At 36.3% G+C, this 17,326-nt stretch overlaps 3 protein-coding genes across 5 annotated transcripts; all 3 read left to right on the top strand.

The window, feature by feature from the left end:
* The first annotated feature begins 694 nt into the window (after positions 1-694).
* Positions 695-4,060, top strand: LOC111009352 (acyltransferase GLAUCE). The gene is made up of 2 exons (XM_088123697.1): positions 695-1,536; positions 3,024-4,060. Exons 1-2 carry the CDS (start codon positions 1,090-1,092, stop codon positions 3,945-3,947), a joined length of 1,371 nt encoding a protein of 456 aa, XP_087979823.1. The 5' UTR covers positions 695-1,089; the 3' UTR covers positions 3,948-4,060.
* Positions 4,061-6,277: 2,217 nt separating this feature from the next.
* COAD (4-phosphopantetheine adenylyltransferase) lies at positions 6,278-8,473 on the top strand. Its single transcript, XM_022282092.2, has 6 exons — positions 6,278-6,563; positions 6,633-6,704; positions 7,322-7,381; positions 7,792-7,886; positions 7,977-8,046; positions 8,135-8,473. Exons 1-6 carry the CDS (start codon positions 6,444-6,446, stop codon positions 8,240-8,242), a joined length of 525 nt encoding a protein of 174 aa, XP_022137784.1. The 5' UTR covers positions 6,278-6,443; the 3' UTR covers positions 8,243-8,473.
* A 744-nt stretch (positions 8,474-9,217) lies between these two features.
* On the top strand, positions 9,218-17,221 carry LOC111009219 (cullin-1). Of its 3 annotated transcripts, none has more exons than XM_088123889.1 (20): positions 9,218-9,536; positions 9,873-10,047; positions 10,402-10,501; positions 11,465-11,650; positions 11,817-11,864; positions 11,944-12,147; positions 12,239-12,316; positions 12,487-12,576; positions 12,699-12,779; positions 12,909-12,971; positions 14,578-14,613; positions 14,696-14,782; positions 14,980-15,129; positions 15,214-15,269; positions 15,361-15,490; positions 15,565-15,726; positions 15,827-15,970; positions 16,084-16,302; positions 16,400-16,567; positions 16,657-17,221. In XM_088123889.1, exons 2-20 carry the CDS (start codon positions 9,914-9,916, stop codon positions 16,756-16,758), a joined length of 2,238 nt encoding a protein of 745 aa, XP_087980015.1. In that variant the 5' UTR covers positions 9,218-9,536; positions 9,873-9,913; the 3' UTR covers positions 16,759-17,221. The 3 variants fall into 3 exon arrangements, with proteins under 3 accessions (XP_087980015.1, XP_022137923.1, XP_087980016.1); XM_022282231.2 differs by having other exon boundaries at positions 9,219-9,536; positions 15,361-15,481; XM_088123890.1 differs by lacking the exon at positions 9,218-9,536 and having other exon boundaries at positions 9,836-10,047; positions 15,361-15,481.
* Positions 17,222-17,326: the final 105 nt, after the last annotated feature.

The raw sequence follows: 17,326 nt of genomic DNA, 5'->3' as shown, positions 1-17,326 counted from the left end.
TAGTACCTTGTATCTCCACAATAGTACGATATTGTCAACTTTGGACATAGTCATCATGACTTTGCTTTTGGTCTCACCCAAAAAGCTTCGTACGAATAGAAATAATTGTTTTTCTTGATATACTATGGATCACCCATTTTCCTAACCGACTTTGGTTGCACTCCTTACAGACCCAACACTAACAAGTTGTTTTTTTTTTCTTTTTAAATTGATAAATCTAAATGAATGAACCAATCCAAAAGATCGATTTGGTTCACTTCAACTTTCCAACTCGATCGATTTTCTTTTCCATAACGCAAGGTATTGGAAGTCATATTGGTTGATTTGAAAAACATAAAATTCTGGTTGAGAAACAGACAAAATTATTAGGACTAATGTTGTGTTTCGAAGTTTTAAAAAATATTTTTAACTCATAATCTTTTAATTGTAAATATGTGTTTGCTAAAACTCAAATAAAAGACAATGATTATAATAAAAACTTCTCTAGCCAAAGGACAAGCATAAAAACTAAAATTACAGTTTTAACTTGAATATTATCTCATAATATCATAACTTTAATTTTTTGTTTTTTTTTGTGTTTTCACCGTGGTTAGCAGTAAAATATTAAATTTCCATCGACATATCCAATTCAACATCGATATAAATAGTAAATTTATATTCATTACAAACAATCGATAAGATATTAAAAATATCAATAATATTTTGATCATTTAAAAAAAAATATCCATATGTGTTAAATTAATTATTGTTACGAAATTTTTTACTTTTATATTTTACCGAAATTTACATCGAAGTTAAAAACAAAAACCTTGGCTGGTAGGTACAGTAAAGCTTAAACTGTGAGGCGCACGCCGGACGTGTAAGCCGAAGTTCTCTCTCCCTCTCCGTCTCCGACGAAACGAACATTTATTTTACGCCCGCCCTACAAGATCGACGGCAACAAAATTCCCATGCCCTAATTTTCTCCGCCCGCGAAGAAATCGCACTCCCCGCTTTAAAATTCCTCCGATCCGCCATGGATTTTCCATTTCACCTCCCCCAATTTCTCTCGATCCAAATCCAAATTAGGGCTCGAAAACAGAATCAGCCATGGCCGTCGCGCCTCTCTCAATCACCGACGAAGACGTGGCGAAAGACGAGCCTCTGAAGCTCTTCTCTCCCAGCAATCCGACGCCGGAGGAGACGATCTTCCTGTCGAACATCGACTTGGCGGTGGCCTTCACCGTGGAGACCGTCTACTTCTTCGAGGTGGATCCGGCGGCTTCGGCGGCGGAGATCTCGAGGACCGTGGAGAGAGCGGTGGCGGTGCTGTTGGTTCCGTACTATTTCTTGGCCGGGCGGCTTCAGGTGAACCGGGAGAGCGGCCGGCTGGAGCTGGTTTGTAATAACGCCGGCGTTTTGTTTGTGAATGCGAAGACGAGAGTGACGTTGAAGGAGCTTGGGGATTTGGCTGCTCCGAATCCAAGCTTTTGCCATTTTGTTCATCGGCCTGGACTCCATAGAAGCCTCCCTGAAAGGGCTCTGTTTACCATTCAGGTATATGATGCAGATGAGAGAATTATCAAATTGTTATTTTAAATCATATTACAGTCATTACAATTGTACCCTAAATTAAAACTCTCACGAGTAAAAATTTAACCTTTGTACTTTCATAATTCATAAATAAATGAAAATTGAACTCCCGAACTTTAAAAGAACCGAATCTATTTGAATTTTGGATGTCGAAGGGGCAACTCTATTGACAAGGGCATAGGATCTTATGATTTTTTATTCGATTTGAGTAAGCGTAATACCAAAAACTTCCTGATATCTCTCGATCCGGACATTGAGATGGACGAGTTAAAAAATAATCGGTTTCGGATTATTAAAAAAATATATATTGAAAAGCACTTTTATTTTTTAAACTTATTTCAAACTCACTAGTAATCTATAAATTTTTCTTAAAAAATCATTTAAACATAAGCTTTTGAATGTGAATTCTATATGATTTTTATCGTTAATATTGATGGTTAAATGATGACTAATAAACAAAGTCGTTTGTTGTATAACTATTTGGTTTTTGATTATCCATTTTTAAAAATTAAGTTTAAAAACATAACTGCTAATTATATGTGTTTCTTTGTTTTAATATCTAATTTTAATTAAACGTTTTCAAACTCTCAGATAAATTTTAAAAACTAAAAAAAAAAGTAGTTGTTATAATCTTATTTTTATCTTTGAAATTTGTTTTAAGACTCAAATTTATTTTTTTTAGAAACATAAAAAATATACCAAATAAATAATAAAAATCGAGTATAATTTTAAAAAATAAATTTGAGTGGCGTCAATCCGATCATAGCTGAGTAGTTAAGGCACATGTATCTAACCTAAAGTAAAACACATTTGAATTATTTATATGAATTTTTTGTCAACTTAAGAAAGCATTTAATAGTCGCCCGAAAAATACTTTAGATTATTGTGATCTATTTTGTGGTGATCACTCTTGAACGTTAGACAATTAAGAGAAATAAATAAAAAATATAGATTTTTTTTAATTAATCAATTGCCATATCTTTATATCATTTTCTTATTGGTCTTGTATCTATTATATTTATTAATATTTGGACACATAATTAATTAATATATTATTTTCACTTTTAGATTCCAAATTAAGATTACCTACTTTTTTTTTTTTTTGGGTTTCAGATTCCACCACAATATCAAATGTTGTTTTTTAAGTCTAATGTTGTTGATATATATAATGTTGTTTTTTGGTATAATAAATATAGGGTAAGAGATCTAAGAGCCTTCAAAACTATATCATCTTTGTTCATTTATAACTTTTTTAGTGAATGGATGGTAATTTGAATTTATGACCTCCTGATCAGAAATATAGGAATTGAACTAAACTGACGTTGACATTTCATATAGATAATAATAAATGATCGTATTTAAATTTACCCTACCCATGGATTAAACATTTTCAAAATTTGAAAAACTGTGATTAGAGTTGAAGAATTAAGATTGTGTGTATGCGGATGCAGGTTACAAAGTTGGAATGCGGCGGGTTCGCAATCGGGATGGTGACAAACCACGGCGTGGTGGACGGTAAATCAGCAACCGACATGTTCGAAAACCTAGCCAGAATCTGCCGAGGACATGGCCTGAAAAACCAGACCATCTCGAACGACCGAACCTGTTTCCGAGCCAGAATCCCTCCTCGTATCACCCACCCCCACCACGAATACACCTCCGCCGCAACCCACCTCCCCTCTGCCTTCACCGCCGTCACCAAACCCTCTCCCACCCCCTCTCCGCCCCTCTCCGCTCCCATCCATCGCCTCATCCCCTTCTTCCCCGGCACCATCGCCGCCCTCAAGCAATGCGCCGCCGTCCCCTCCTGCTCCACCTTCCACGTCATCCTCGCCCAGCTCTGGCGCGCCCGGACCCGCGCGGTCTTCTCGGACCGGCCGGGCGAGACCTCAACCGTTCTCTTCGCGGTTGATGTCCGGTCCAAGATCCGCCGTCCGGCTCTCCCGGATGGGTTCGTCGGGAACGCCGTGATGACTGGTTTCGCGGCGGCAACGGCGGCAGAGGTGGTGGAGCGGCCGCTGTCGTTCTGCGTGGAGAAGGTGAAGGAGGGGATCGAGCGAGTGTTGGAGGAGGAGTATGTCCGGTCGGCGATTGACTGGCTCGAGGTCTACGGCGGAATTCCGGCGACGTGTAATGGGAATAGCTTTTATGTGTCGGCTTGGTGGAAGCTGCCGTTTAAGGAGCTGGATTTTGGGTTTGGAAAACCGGCGCACGGCGGTCCGATCGCCAATGGGAATGCTGAATTTGTGCTGCTGCTTTCTCCGCCACCGGCCAAGGGCGGACAAAATCACGAGGCCGGGAGTACTGTCAATGTTTGGATTAGTTTGGAGAAGGAGAAGATGAACAAGTTCATGCTTCATGTATTTTCAATTTAATTAATCAAATTCCTAAACTTAACTACTAAATAAATTTATTTACTGAGCTATAGGTAATGTAATTCGCTTTTGAGCATAATTAAGTGATAATTGACATGTACTCATTTTCTCGAGATGGGAGGTTCAATTTTTCCTTCAATATAAGTAGCTATCCATCTTCATTTAACACGCTAATGATCTCGTTTTTGCCTTCACGCCCTGTCCGTCAGTTTCTCTCCCTCCACGTCTAAAAATCAACAACCCAGTAAACAAACAAATAAATAACTTATATGAGAACAAGCCCAACGAAACATTTGAAAACAAAGACAGATGGATGCTGGAGTTCAAGCATCGAGAGTTAGTCGCCTGTAGATGAGAGAAGAAAAACAACCCAATAATGAGAGAGAAATGGAAGACCGATAGATGCTGGAGTTCAAGCATCGAGAGTCGGCTGTAGATGAGAGAAGCAAAACAACCCTAATAATGAGAGCGAAATGGAGTGCTTTCAAATAAGGAAAGGAGGGAAAACAAATTTTGCACCCCTATTCGTATTACCCAAGTGAGGGGCATGAGAGGTCATTTGGCAAAGTAGGTGATGTCAGCAAGTTTTACTTGTGTTTTGAGAAGAGCGATTAAAAAACTTAAGAGACTCTTCTGTAAGGCTTATTTTGTCAATTTTCCCAAAAAAGTCACCTGTGCCAAGAGAAGACAAGAAATGCCGAGTAGTTCAATGAAGAGATAGAAAAAGAAGTTCATCCACGCTGCCACGGAACAAATCACCTGCCCTTTTGAAATTGCAGTTGCAGAGGGAGCCATAGAGAAGCTTAATTTCAGAAGAAACAACCGGAGAAAGAACACAGATTATATGTAGAAGACGGGAAAGCGACAGCAACCAACAAAGAAAGGTAAATTATGTTTCTGCATAAGAATTAGATATCCTACAGATTAGGATCCTCTTCTTGCTAATTGCGAATCAGAGGAAATAAGCAGATAGCATTAATGGGCTTGGTTTAGGGTTTCCTTTTGATTTCAGTGGATTCGCCGCTATTAGAGATTTTTTCAGCTGAAGGGTTTTGTGGGATTCCCACCAAGGCTTCTGGGTTCTCCTTATTTTCGTCACATTCATTTGATATTTGTTGCATAAGCAGTTCCTGCTACAAATAAGCATTTGAGTTTTATGAGATTTTAGTTGGTTTTATTTTTCTTTTGATGTCACTTAACTTCCCGTTAGTATTAATGAAAGGTTAGTAGAGTAGAAAGATTAGCAGGGTGATACTTGCAATGCAGTTTAATGATAGGCCTATGCCTCAATTTTATTTATCAACACAGCTAAGGGAGATTGGAGAGCTCCCGACCTCTCCTAATTCTCATAGAGAATGCAGAAAACAGTATTCAGCAAAAAGATACCCAAAACAGCCACCCCCCTCCACCATATAACCCTCTCTGGCCCACATCAAACTAACAAATAGGGGCAATTGCATGAATGGCTAAAATTAATAACACGTTTTAAAAAATGTCCAAACCTATGAAATATTGCAATAATGACTAATTGATTTTTTCCTTTTAAGAGACATACACGCCCAAAGGCTACAAATTTAAGAGGCATCACCTATTTTCCTAATCGTTTTGATTTATGGTTTATTAGTCTTTGATTTTTTAATTTTCTTTTGTTGTAGATGATTTATTAAATGATAAAGAAATAGAAAACAAGAATACAAATAACTTGTAACAGCATATACTCCTTAGTGGCTAGGTATATATACCAATTGATGCAAATATGTATATATACATTAAGAAGATACAGTAGAACAATTGCAGAATGAAGAGATGAGAGATTAATCATTGTACACAAATCGTTTAAATTAACTGAAATACAAAACAAATTAATTAAAATAATTAACTTGAAATCCCTTGGATGTAGGAAAATCATTTTGAATTCAAAACAAAATTTGTTAGGTGGTTGAATATAACAAAAAACCAAAAAAACATAGAAAAATGTATTGTTAGAAAACTACGTTCTTTTTAAAACTCCTAAAATACCCTTCATCAGTAGAACAATTGCAGAACGATGAGACGAGAGATTAATCGTTGTAAACAAATCGTTTAAATTAACTAAAATATAAAACAAATTAATTAAAATAATTAACTTGAAATCCCTTGAAAATAGGAAAATCATTTTGAATTCAAAATAAAATTTGTGTGGTTGAATATAAGAAAAAACCAAAAAAACATAGAAAAAAATATTGTTGGAAAACTACGTTTTTTTTAAAACTCATAAAATACCATTTAGTCATTTGTGCCATCGCAAAATTTAGCCATCCATTCAAATTTTCCTAACAAATATTCTTATGGGCCCACTTACAAGTTAATACTCTTACTCACACCGACTCCCTCTTCCTCCCCCGCTTACGTTGATATACCCTAGTAATTGGGGGCCTATCATTTAATTAGTTTACATGAACTTCATTGAACGCTAATCGCCCGTCACTAAATTAAGACTTCTAGGAGTTCCTGGAAATGGCGATTTCGGAGGACTCGACGACAAATCAACAAATCTCTCCTCCCAATTCATATGGAGGTGTGGTTCTTGGTGGCACTTTTGATCGATTACACGACGGGCACCGTCTTTTTCTCAAGGTATCGCTCGAGTTTTTAATGTTTTGCTTCTATATCTGTTGAAGTATGGTAGTAAATGATGGAATTTAGGCAGCAGCAGAGCTAGCGAGGGATCGGATTATGATTGGAGTTTGTGATGGCCCAATGCTCACTAAAAAAAAGGTCTTAACTCCTTCCTCAACCAGAAGCATTTACTTCATTTCTGTTCTATTTCTTGCAGCTATATCATTTCTTATATTTCTTGATCTGCATTTGAAGGCATTGAACAAACTTCCATTCAATTCTGGATCGCTTGTATCAATTTTGACAAATCTATTCAGTGTGTGTTTTACAAACTTTTAATGAAATTCTAGTTAGTTTTACAACGTATTATGTGTCTGTTGAAGACTTCAACATGAAATTTGCCCCGAGGAATGCTCTGATTGTTATTTGAACTTCAATCTTCCCATGCGATTGGTAAAAGAAGAACTATCTGCTGCTTATTATCAATGGCTTTGGATGGTTATTTTCTTTATAGAAGCCATCTTGATTACTATAAGAAACTTGGAGAAGTATGAAGGTCAAGTTTTTGTTTTTTTTTTTTAATGAAGAAAATTTGCTTTCTGGAAAGGCACCATGAAAATTAGTCACTGAAGAGGGAGTATATGATGATTGACGTATAGTCAGCTCATTTGATTTCTTTGATGTAATTTAAAGCCGTTTTGTTCATAACCTCAATGAAACCACGGTAGCCAAGGGATTGAGAATCTCATCTAAATTGTTCTTTTACTCCATTGCAGTTCCCGGAACTTATACAGCCTATTGAAGAAAGAATGCTAAATGTTGTAAATTATATCAAGGTACTTCATAATAACCTTTTCTTTTCTTTTCTTTTTTTCGGTTTCACAGCTTAGCCAGCTTTTCCTATTGTTTCTGGTGGTGAGAAATGGGTAAATTGTTCTACAATTTTGTGGATATCTTAATTTTAGCTAGAAGATAATTCATTACTGCCCTTCTGAATCTTTAGATGACGCCTTTTAGAGGAAATAATTTCATTTATAAAATTTTAAGCTTGTGAAATTTCGTCTCAACTATAACTTCGCAGCATGGACTTGACCCTAGATTCCATGGACCATGAAGTCTATTTCTGGCATATGTTCACGAAAATGATCTTTATTCCCCATAATGTTCTGTTTCATGTCGTATGGATAAATGTTATTCTCAAGGCTGGTTGCATTTCTCAAGTCACGTCCTTTGACGATTTTTGCAGTCTGTAAAGCCAGAACTGTTGGTACATGTTGAACCTATTGTCGATCCATACGGTCCATCCATTGTTGATGAAACTTTGGAGGCAATTGTTGTCAGGTTTTTCCAAATAAATACTTAATATTCACTGAGGATCGTTCTTCATTGTGTCCAAGCCAAAAAACACTTTCTGAGTTATTCCTTATGCAGCAAGGAGACGTTAGCAGGTGGAATGTCAGTTAACAAGAAGCGCGGCGAAAAGGGCCTTTCGCAGCTGAAGGTCCGAGTCTTTCCCCATCATTTTTCGCTTGCAGTACAAAAGATTCCATTATGAGTTAGAGGGCCATTTGATGTTTTTCTATTTGCAGATTGAAGTTGTAGATTTAGTGACTGATGAGTCTGGTGGTGATAAGCTGAGTTCATCTACACTAAGAAAGTTTGAGGCAGAGAAGGCTGCCTCACAGCAAAAACCATAGCAGAAACAAAATCCAAACATATAAATAAAGCCCAAGTTGACTTAAGGAATCATCCGGAAGAGATCTTACTTGAGTGGATATAAACAAACTCATATCTCAAATTAATAAATTATCATACTACTGTGGTAAATTAGAATGATGTTTGTTATTGTCTCTCTTTGTAATTACTCCATGATTCTACACCTTCTGGTATTATTAGCTTAGAGATTAATAAATGAATAGTTTCGCTCAGTTGTGCTTTCGGACATTAGTCGTTGATGTTGCAGCGTTAGATGAATAAGAGTGTGTTTGATAATGCTTTTAGAAGAAGCGTTTTTTAATTGAAGGTGTTTTTTGAGATATAACCATTTGCATTGGCAAAGTTTAAAAAGTGTTCGTAAGATCGAATATTCTTCCATGTAGAGGTTTGTCTCGAACACCCTCTTGTACAATTGTAGCACTACAAATACAACTCGTTTTGGGAACTAGTTATACTTAAGGGTTGAAAGCAATGTTAAGGACAACGGTACCCAGGGTACCACGTATCTCCACAATGGTATGATATCGTCCACTTTGGGCATAGTCCTCACGGCTTTGCTTTTGGTTTCACCCAAAAGGCCTCATACCAATGGAGATAATTGTCCTCTCTTATATACTCATGATCATTCCCTTCCCTAGTCAATGTGAGACTTTGTTTGCAATCACCTTACAAACCCAATAATCCTCCCCTCGAACAAAGTACCACCGAGCCTCCCCTCAAGTAGTCACTCATCCGTCTACTCTCGGACCCGAACGAGAGCTAATTATTGAATTAAAAATATTATTATCTAAGAAGATAAGATTCCATTGAATAAATTTAGTTTAATTTATAATTCATTAAATGATTAAGGGATTAATAAATTCAAGGAACATCATAACAAATTGTTCAAATTTTTTTTTTTAACTTCAACAAATTGTTCAATTATTGACTATCATTTATAGAGAATTTCAATTTATTTTTTCCATCACAATTTTGAGCCCTGTTCTTGTTTCTTTCCGAACGATCAGCCGTTCTTCGGATTACCATATCAAAAATATTTTCTTTTTGATAATCACTAGTTTTCTTTTGCAAAATCAAAAAACCAAAATTTGTTTCCACCCATAATCCTCTGCAGCACTTTTCAACTTATCCCATCAACACCCATCGGAATTGTTTTTTTTTTCTGCCCATGTCCCTTTTTTCAATCGCTATCTACAGGGTTTTACTTTTCGCTCATTAATCATCTTTCCCGTAGGGTTCCTTTTTCTGTATCGAATCTGCCTTCTCTTTCTCCTGGTAATTTTTCTTGCTATTTTTATTGTTCTCTGCAAATTTTTGAATCATGGGTTTCTATTTTTGTCTCGGTGTGCTTGTTGTATCTGTTACTCATGAGATTGTTTTTGGAGCGGTGTAATTCAGTCCATGAATGGGTCGTTTTCGTTAGATTGAAATTTGTGATATAATATGAGTTTCACTAACGTTAATGCTCTAAGTTTTTACTTTGGAGCTTGAATTTCGTATTCGAATTGGGAATACGAAAATTTTGTTGATTGTCGTTGTTTCCTTTTCCAATGTTGTTCACAATCTGATTGGTGTGTGATCTGAGTGTGAATAGTATTGTTCCATCTGCAGAATTTTCGACATCAGCATTCAGCAATTGGAGCAATACGACGATGAACGAGCGCAAAACTATTGATTTGGAACAAGGATGGGCCTTCATGCAAAAGGGAATCACAAAATTGAAGAACATTTTAGAGGGATTGCCAGAGCCACAGTTCAGCTCGGAAGACTACATGATGCTCTACACGTAATGATTTTTCTAAACTTCCTGCCAATTTTGTTTTTTGTTCTAAAAATATTTATTTCATGGATACCTATTGGAGGGTTGGAATGGGAGTTTCAGTTAGTACCCAACTTCTCTTTGAAGGGTTGTAATCTTCTCTGTTTTCTTGATAATTTGGTCTTTTTGAAATTAGATTACGTTTAGAAATTTAAATTGGTTGGGACTCTTTGGTTATCCGCTCTATTAGAGAGGTTGATTTTATTTTATTTTATTTTTTGGGTGGGTGGGTGTGCAAAGCTTTCTATCATTCTTTTCAATTTGAAGGCTGATTTGATGGAGTTGATGATTCCAACTATTCTATGTCCTACTTGTCTACAGGACCATCTATAATATGTGTACTCAAAAGCCTCCTCATGACTACTCCCAGCAGCTGTATGATAAGTACTGCGAATCGTTTGAAGAGTACATAATATCATCGGTGAGAGATATTTACTTCATATATGGTTTTTCCCTGATCTTCGGAGTAATATTTTTCTTGTAATATGAAATTTGGCAGACATTTGCTGGTTTGTTGAGGATATATACATGTACATTTTGATATGAAGGAGTTGTGAAATTTTCTTATTGCTCGTATTACTAGATATCCTTGAGTAGTAAATAAAAAACATAAAACAATTGATTTCAGAAGGATTTCGTTCAAGCTGGAAAATCATGTCTTCAACAGAGGAAGGAATCACCCAAGAAGGGTCAAAAGAAAATTCAATACAATATGAATGTTAACTAATTTTGATACATGTTTCAGATTTTAGTTGTAGCAAATTGATAGAATGTGCTGGTGAAATTTATGCTTGAGAGTTGACAGCTTGAAACAATTTGAGTTGACAATTTGAATCTTATGATTCTGTCAAAGATTGAAGTTATGTTTGACTTCTATATTCATGCTTGGGTGGCTAATGTTAGATTGTCATGAATTCAATTTTCAGATCTTCCATACCTAGACTGTTGCTATTTTGAGTTTCACTTAACTTTCATCTTCCTAGGTTAATTTATTTCTGGTAACACTGTAACTTGTGAGATTTTTGTGCGTTCAGTAAGAGTTTCAATGCATTCAGTGTTCCCAATAGCTAGATATCTCTTAGGTATTATCTTCATATGTCAAACATTTGACATACTACTACATCTGTATCTTGAGGAAAGCACGTGCATACCTTTCCTTTCAATATTGTGTTAATTTTCATAATGGTCTGAATTCACCACTTCTTTATGTAAAAGAAAGTGCTTTGCTGTCTTGAATGATGACATCTGTCACAGGAAATCGTACATCAGTCATAGTTTCATGTTGTATATATATGCATCACGAGTTACTTCCATGGGCAGTTTCTGGTTTTTCTGGGGTGTGGTTAATCTATTTCACAGCCTCACACTTGAACTTGCTATTCAGGTATTGCCATCTTTGAGGGAGAAGCATGATGAATTCATGTTGAGAGAGCTTGTGAAAAGATGGGCAAACCACAAAGTGATGGTTAGGTGGCTTTCTCGCTTCTTCCATTATCTTGATCGCTACTTTATTGCTCGAAGGTCACTTCCACCTTTGAATGAAGTTGGGCTAACTTGTTTCCGTGATTTGGTATGTCACCACTGAACATTGTGATTGCTCTCTTTATTACCATGTTAAATGCTTGCCTCTTTGCTTGGCCAAGACCTGTTTGTGTCCGTACTCATGAAACTTGCAACTCAAATTTGCAAGAGTTATTGCAATTGAATATGTTGTTGACATTTTTTTGCTGATTCAGGTTTACCAGGAGTTAAATGCAAAAGCTAGAGATGCTGTCATATCGCTGGTATGTTAACTTGATGCTCTTTTCTTTTGTGCATGATCTTTTAGGTTGTGCAATAGATGACTGGAATTTCTCCTATCAGATTGACCAAGAGCGTGAAGGAGAGCAAATTGACCGAGCTCTGCTAAAGAATGTCTTAGATATATTTGTGGAGATTGGAATGGGGCAAATGGATTGCTATGAAAATGACTTTGAAGCAGCCATGCTCAAAGACACTGCTGCATATTACTCTCGGAAGGCTTCCAACTGGATTCTAGAAGATTCCTGCCCTGATTATATGTTGAAAGTAATTTTCTTTGTTCCTTTATTGGCTTTGCAGATGAATGTAATTTTATCTTTCTGGTAGGATTTCTAACTCATTTTGTTGGAGATTATAGGCTGAGGAATGCCTAAGACGTGAGAAGGACAGAGTTTCACATTATTTGCCCTCTAGCAGTGAACCTAAACTTCTAGAGGTTTGTTCTATGTCTTCTTCTAGCTCGTGTATCAAAAAAAAGAAACTAATTGTTCTTGATCATGTAATCTTTTAACTGATTTAGCTTGTACCAGTTTTTCTCGTTCTTCTTCGATGCTGCTGATCATTCTCGAGAATTGTAGTTGACGTGTTGCTTTTTCTCTTTTTTAGAAAGTTCAACATGAACTGTTGTCTGCCTATGCTACCCAACTGCTTGAAAAAGAGCATTCTGGATGTCATGCGTTGCTTAGAGATGACAAGGTACTTACTCATTATTTCTATCTTTAATTTTTTAGTACATGTTTTTCAATATGCAAATCAAACATATATTTCCTTCCTTGGACTTGTTTGTGTTCATATGCCGTTTATGGGATGTTTTATAGGTCGATGACTTGTCGAGAATGTTCAGACTCTTCTCTAAAATTCCTCGAGGCCTAGATCCAGTTTCAAATACATTTAAACAGGTTTCTGATCTAACCACTTCAACCAAGTCTTCTATCTTCTTCCAATTGAATTTATCAGAGTTCTTTTTATCATATTCTGTCGACTGCCCTTATGAACTCTGACGAGATTTTTTAATTTCCATTATACAGCATGTTACTGCTGAGGGAACTGCCTTGGTCAAACAAGCAGAAGATGCAGCAAGCAACAAAAAGGTTTGTTACTTGCTGCTTTACGTTATAAGTTCATGTATTATACCATTATATGAACCTAAGAGTCATCTTGATTGATCATGGATTGCTTCTGGACTGATAATTAGTTATTATCAAGGTGGTCGTAGGTCTGTAATGGTTACATAGTGGGAGTTCATGGGTTGAAGTACATTTTAGACCCAACCCAATTGTTTGGGTTGTAAATTTATTCAACCTAGACAACCCATATTCAATCATGAACCCAACCCAATCCAACCATGATTTTTTTGAGTTGGATTGGTTTGGGTTATTTGGGTCACTCACTTAAAAGATTTTATCCTATTATAATAGGATAAGTAAATGCTAGTATCTTAAACATTTATTTAAATATTTTCTATCATTGAACCAAGGTCTGTAAGTCAATGTTTATGTATATGGTGGAAAGTTACACTCCAAGAACTTAAAATGTTATTTTTAAAAGACATGGTTTTAAAATTAATAATAAGTTTGAGTTGGTTTGGTTCAACTCAAATTTATTTTAATTGAACCATTGAACCAATCCAACCAATAGAGTTTTCATTTATTTCAACCAAACTCAAGCAAGTTTATAACCCACCCCAAACATGGGTTGATCGGGTTTAGTCATGTATAGGTGCATCAATTGCTAAATTTTTTAGGAAACCCTATAGATGAACATCAATTTCTCTTTTTACTTCTAATTTGCATAAATTATTTTCCCTTATTACTACAAACTCTCTCTTTCTTAATTCAATTTTTTTATATTACATGCTAATTTTCGATATCTTGGCGATACGTTTTTTTTATGAGAAACCAAGTGTTCCTCGATAAAAATAGAAGAATATACAAGGGCGTACAAAAAAATCCCAACAAATGGAGTCAAAACAAAAGCTAGCTAAGTGGAAAAAATCTCCCATCCAAAAGAGTTAAACCTAGTTGATAATTTAAAAAAGTCCTAGATGTTGAAGCTCACACAAAGGTGTTACGACTACATCTAGTGATATCTCAAACCTCTTCCTAGGACCTCTCAATCATTCTAAAATTACACAAGAAGTCCTAGAGACTTATTTTCTTTTGGAGATTTTCCGGTGTGTTATAGCAAAATATCATGCATAAGTTTTAAGTTCTAGACAAGATGTATGGGCATGACTTTTACCTGGGATAGGAAGAAATAGGAAGAAATAATATGAACGCTGTATGATCCAATAACATTAAAAAATGGCTTAATGCTGGGTAAGTAAATGGGTTTCTTTCTCATTTATAGTTGCAAGACTGAGTTTTTCAAATGTTCATTTTATACTTAATGGCATCCAAAAAAACATTATATTGTGTGAAGAGTTCAGAAGGAATGAGTTCAAACTATGGTGGTCACCTACTTATGATTTAATATCCTACTCCTTGGCAACCAAATGTTGTAGGTCAGACGGTTGTCTCGTGAGATTCGTTGAGGTGTGCGCAAGCTGACTTGGACACTCACAGTTGCATTTATGCAAATTGTGTGTGTTAGCATTGTTCTTGTAGTTCTCATCATTGTGTTGTAATTCTGGACTGTGTGTGATTTGGAAAGGTTATTTTTGTTATGGCTAAGGACTTGCTTTTTCCATTTATGTAGGCTGAGAAAAAGGATGTGATTGGCTTGCAGGAACAAGTAATCTTTCTTCGACACGTTCTCTCTCTTGATTTCGCTCTCTCTTCTATATGGTGACTCAAAACTATGTCCTGTATTTTAGGTGTTCGTAAGAAAAGTGATTGAGCTGCACGATAAATATTTGGCATATGTGAACACCTGTTTCCAAAATCACACGCTTTTCCACAAGGTATGGTCTTCTTTACTAGTATATTACTGAAATGCAAAGTACTTGAAGATTTAAATTTGTTGCTCAGATTGCCAACCTGTACATAACTCAATTCGTTAAGGCGTATCTTCGACCAAAAGGTCGGAGGTTCAAATCCCCACCCTACGTGTTGTTGAACTAAAAAAATGGTTACTCATATTAAATATGTTTCTATTTAGGCTCTCAAGGAGGCCTTTGAGGTCTTTTGCAATAAGGGTGTTGCTGGTAGTTCAAGTGCAGAGTTACTTGCAACTTTTTGTGATAACATTCTCAAGAAAGGTGGGAGTGAGAAACTGAGTGATGAAGCAATTGAAGAGACTCTGGAAAAGGTCCATTCTTTGCTTATCTTTTATTCCTTCTGCTCCTCATGATTTTTGGAGAGTGTTATGATTATAAACCTTCTGTGTCTGCAGGTAGTGAAGTTGCTTGCTTATATCAGTGATAAAGATCTTTTCGCCGAATTTTATAGGTAACTCGCTAGATTTTCAGATTAATGGGGTTTTAAGGTAAAAAATGAAAGAAAATGGAATAATGTTGATAAATTTCATGATTATTTGCAGGAAAAAGCTTGCTCGACGACTTCTTTTCGATAAGAGTGCCAATGACGACCATGAGAGAAGTATTCTGACTAAACTGAAACAGCAATGTGGTGGTCAGTTCACCTCAAAGATGGAGGGCATGGTATGCCAGGTTTGTCTTTGTGATTTGAAGTGGTTGAAGTTATGGAGTATTTACAAGTGTGTTCATTTTTGGGTTTCCCTTAGGTCACAGATTTGACTTTGGCGAGGGAAAACCAAGCCAACTTTGAGGAATATCTTAGCAATAATCCACAAGCAAATCCCGGTATTGATTTGACAGTTACGGTTCTAACTACCGGGTTTTGGCCTAGTTACAAGTCCTTCGATCTGAACCTCCCGGCCGAGATGGTAGGCATGGGTTAATCTCATATTGAGTTCAACCATTTACAAGTTGCAGAAAGTTTTTGGAGGAAACTTATATCTTACCCCTCTTTTGTTTCAACTTCAGATTAAATGCGTTGAGGTCTTCAGAGAGTTCTATCAAACTAAAACAAAGCATAGGAAGCTTACATGGATTTACTCTCTTGGTATCTGTAACATCAGCGGAAGGTTTGAACCGAAAACCATCGAACTAATTGTGACAACGTATCAGGTTAGTACATTGACTGTATCAAACTTTCCTCGGGTTCTGGAGAACTGGAAGTTTGTCGGACTGCCAAGTTCTTATTGCTGATTTATATGCATTTTTTTTTTGTATATTCATAGGCTTCTGCCTTGCTGCTGTTCAATTCCTCTGACCGACTTAGTTACTCGGAAATTATGACTCAACTAAACTTGAATGATGACGACATTGTGAGACTACTCCATTCCTTGTCGTGCGCCAAATATAAGATTCTTAACAAGGAGCCAAGTACTAAAACAATCTCGCCAACCGATACATTTGAGTTCAACTCAAAGTTTACGGACAAAATGAGAAGGATCAAGGTTTCTAATTCTTCACTAGTCGATATATTTCATTCTCTCGTGGTGTAACTATTACCATTGTTCCAAGAGGCAGTGTTTTGATGGTTTCATTGTACAGATTCCTCTTCCACCCGTGGATGAGAAGAAGAAGGTAATTGAAGATGTCGACAAGGACAGACGTTATGCTATTGACGCGTCGATCGTCCGCATCATGAAGAGTCGTAAAGTTTTGAGTCACCAGCAGTTGGTGCTGGAGTGTGTCGAGCAACTTGGTCGGATGTTCAAGGTTCTCACATACACTTCCCTGTAAATACTTTGTTTCATAATCTGCTTTTTCACTTCTAGAATCTAATACTAAATGATGCAAATTTGCAGCCCGACTTTAAAGTAATCAAAAAGCGGATTGAAGATCTAATCACCCGAGACTATCTGGAAAGAGACAAAGATAACCCGAGCTTGTTCAGGTACCTAGCATGATCTGGACTTTGTCAAAAGATGAAAATGCTAGAGTCCTTATGACTCAAGATAGCTCGAAATTCTTTCGATGGCGATGGCGATGGAGATGGTGGTACGAGCTCACTCATGTAGTGCAAACTAATTCGAGAAGGTCGAAATGCTTGTGCTATTTTACCATCTAAGCAAGTTGAGATACTCGTTATATGATTAGGAAATGATGGAAAATCTGAATCCCAATGTTGAGATGGATATTGATTAATTGGTCAAATGGAGTGAAAATAATTGAATTCATTACTGTAATTTCCATCTGCCTATTGATCACCGAATAATTTGTTCATTAGATGTTATGCCCCAAAGAAAGCTGTCTGTCTTTGGAAAAGGAATATTTCTTTAGTTTTTCCATTTATTAGATATTATTATTTGGTTTTGTTATTTTTGTAACTCTTATTTGGAAAATGCAAAAATTACCTGTAAATTACAGTAATGGTTACAAAGTCTCCGGTCTTTTTATTTGTTTTCTTAGGTAGTGTTTGAATAACCATTTTATTTTTTGTTTTTAGCATTTCTTTTAAATACATTTAAATTTTTA

The sequence above is a fragment of the Momordica charantia genome, assembly GCF_013281855.1.
Source record: "Momordica charantia cultivar OHB3-1 chromosome 5 unlocalized genomic scaffold, Mcharantia_2.0 BLBB01000005.1, whole genome shotgun sequence".
Classification (NCBI taxonomy): domain Eukaryota; kingdom Viridiplantae; phylum Streptophyta; class Magnoliopsida; order Cucurbitales; family Cucurbitaceae; genus Momordica; species Momordica charantia.
The sequence above is the reverse complement of the archived record's forward strand: the minus strand, read 5'-3'. Positions and strand labels throughout refer to the sequence as shown.

Coding starts and splice junctions, on each gene's coding strand:
- COAD (XM_022282092.2), top strand. CDS start 6,444: ATGGCGATTTCGGAGGACTCGACGACAAATCAACAAATCTCTCCTCCC. Junction 6,705..7,321: donor CAATGCTCACTAAAAAAAAG/GTCTTAACTCCT, acceptor ACTCCATTGCAG/TTCCCGGAACTTATACAGCC. Junction 8,047..8,134: donor AGGGCCTTTCGCAGCTGAAG/GTCCGAGTCTTT, acceptor TTCTATTTGCAG/ATTGAAGTTGTAGATTTAGT.
- LOC111009352 (XM_088123697.1), top strand. CDS start 1,090: ATGGCCGTCGCGCCTCTCTCAATCACCGACGAAGACGTGGCGAAAGAC. Junction 1,537..3,023: donor GGGCTCTGTTTACCATTCAG/GTATATGATGCA, acceptor ATGCGGATGCAG/GTTACAAAGTTGGAATGCGG.
- LOC111009219 (XM_088123889.1), top strand. CDS start 9,914: ATGAACGAGCGCAAAACTATTGATTTGGAACAAGGATGGGCCTTCATG. Junction 15,270..15,360: donor CTTTTCGCCGAATTTTATAG/GTAACTCGCTAG, acceptor GATTATTTGCAG/GAAAAAGCTTGCTCGACGAC. Junction 15,971..16,083: donor TAATTGTGACAACGTATCAG/GTTAGTACATTG, acceptor GTATATTCATAG/GCTTCTGCCTTGCTGCTGTT.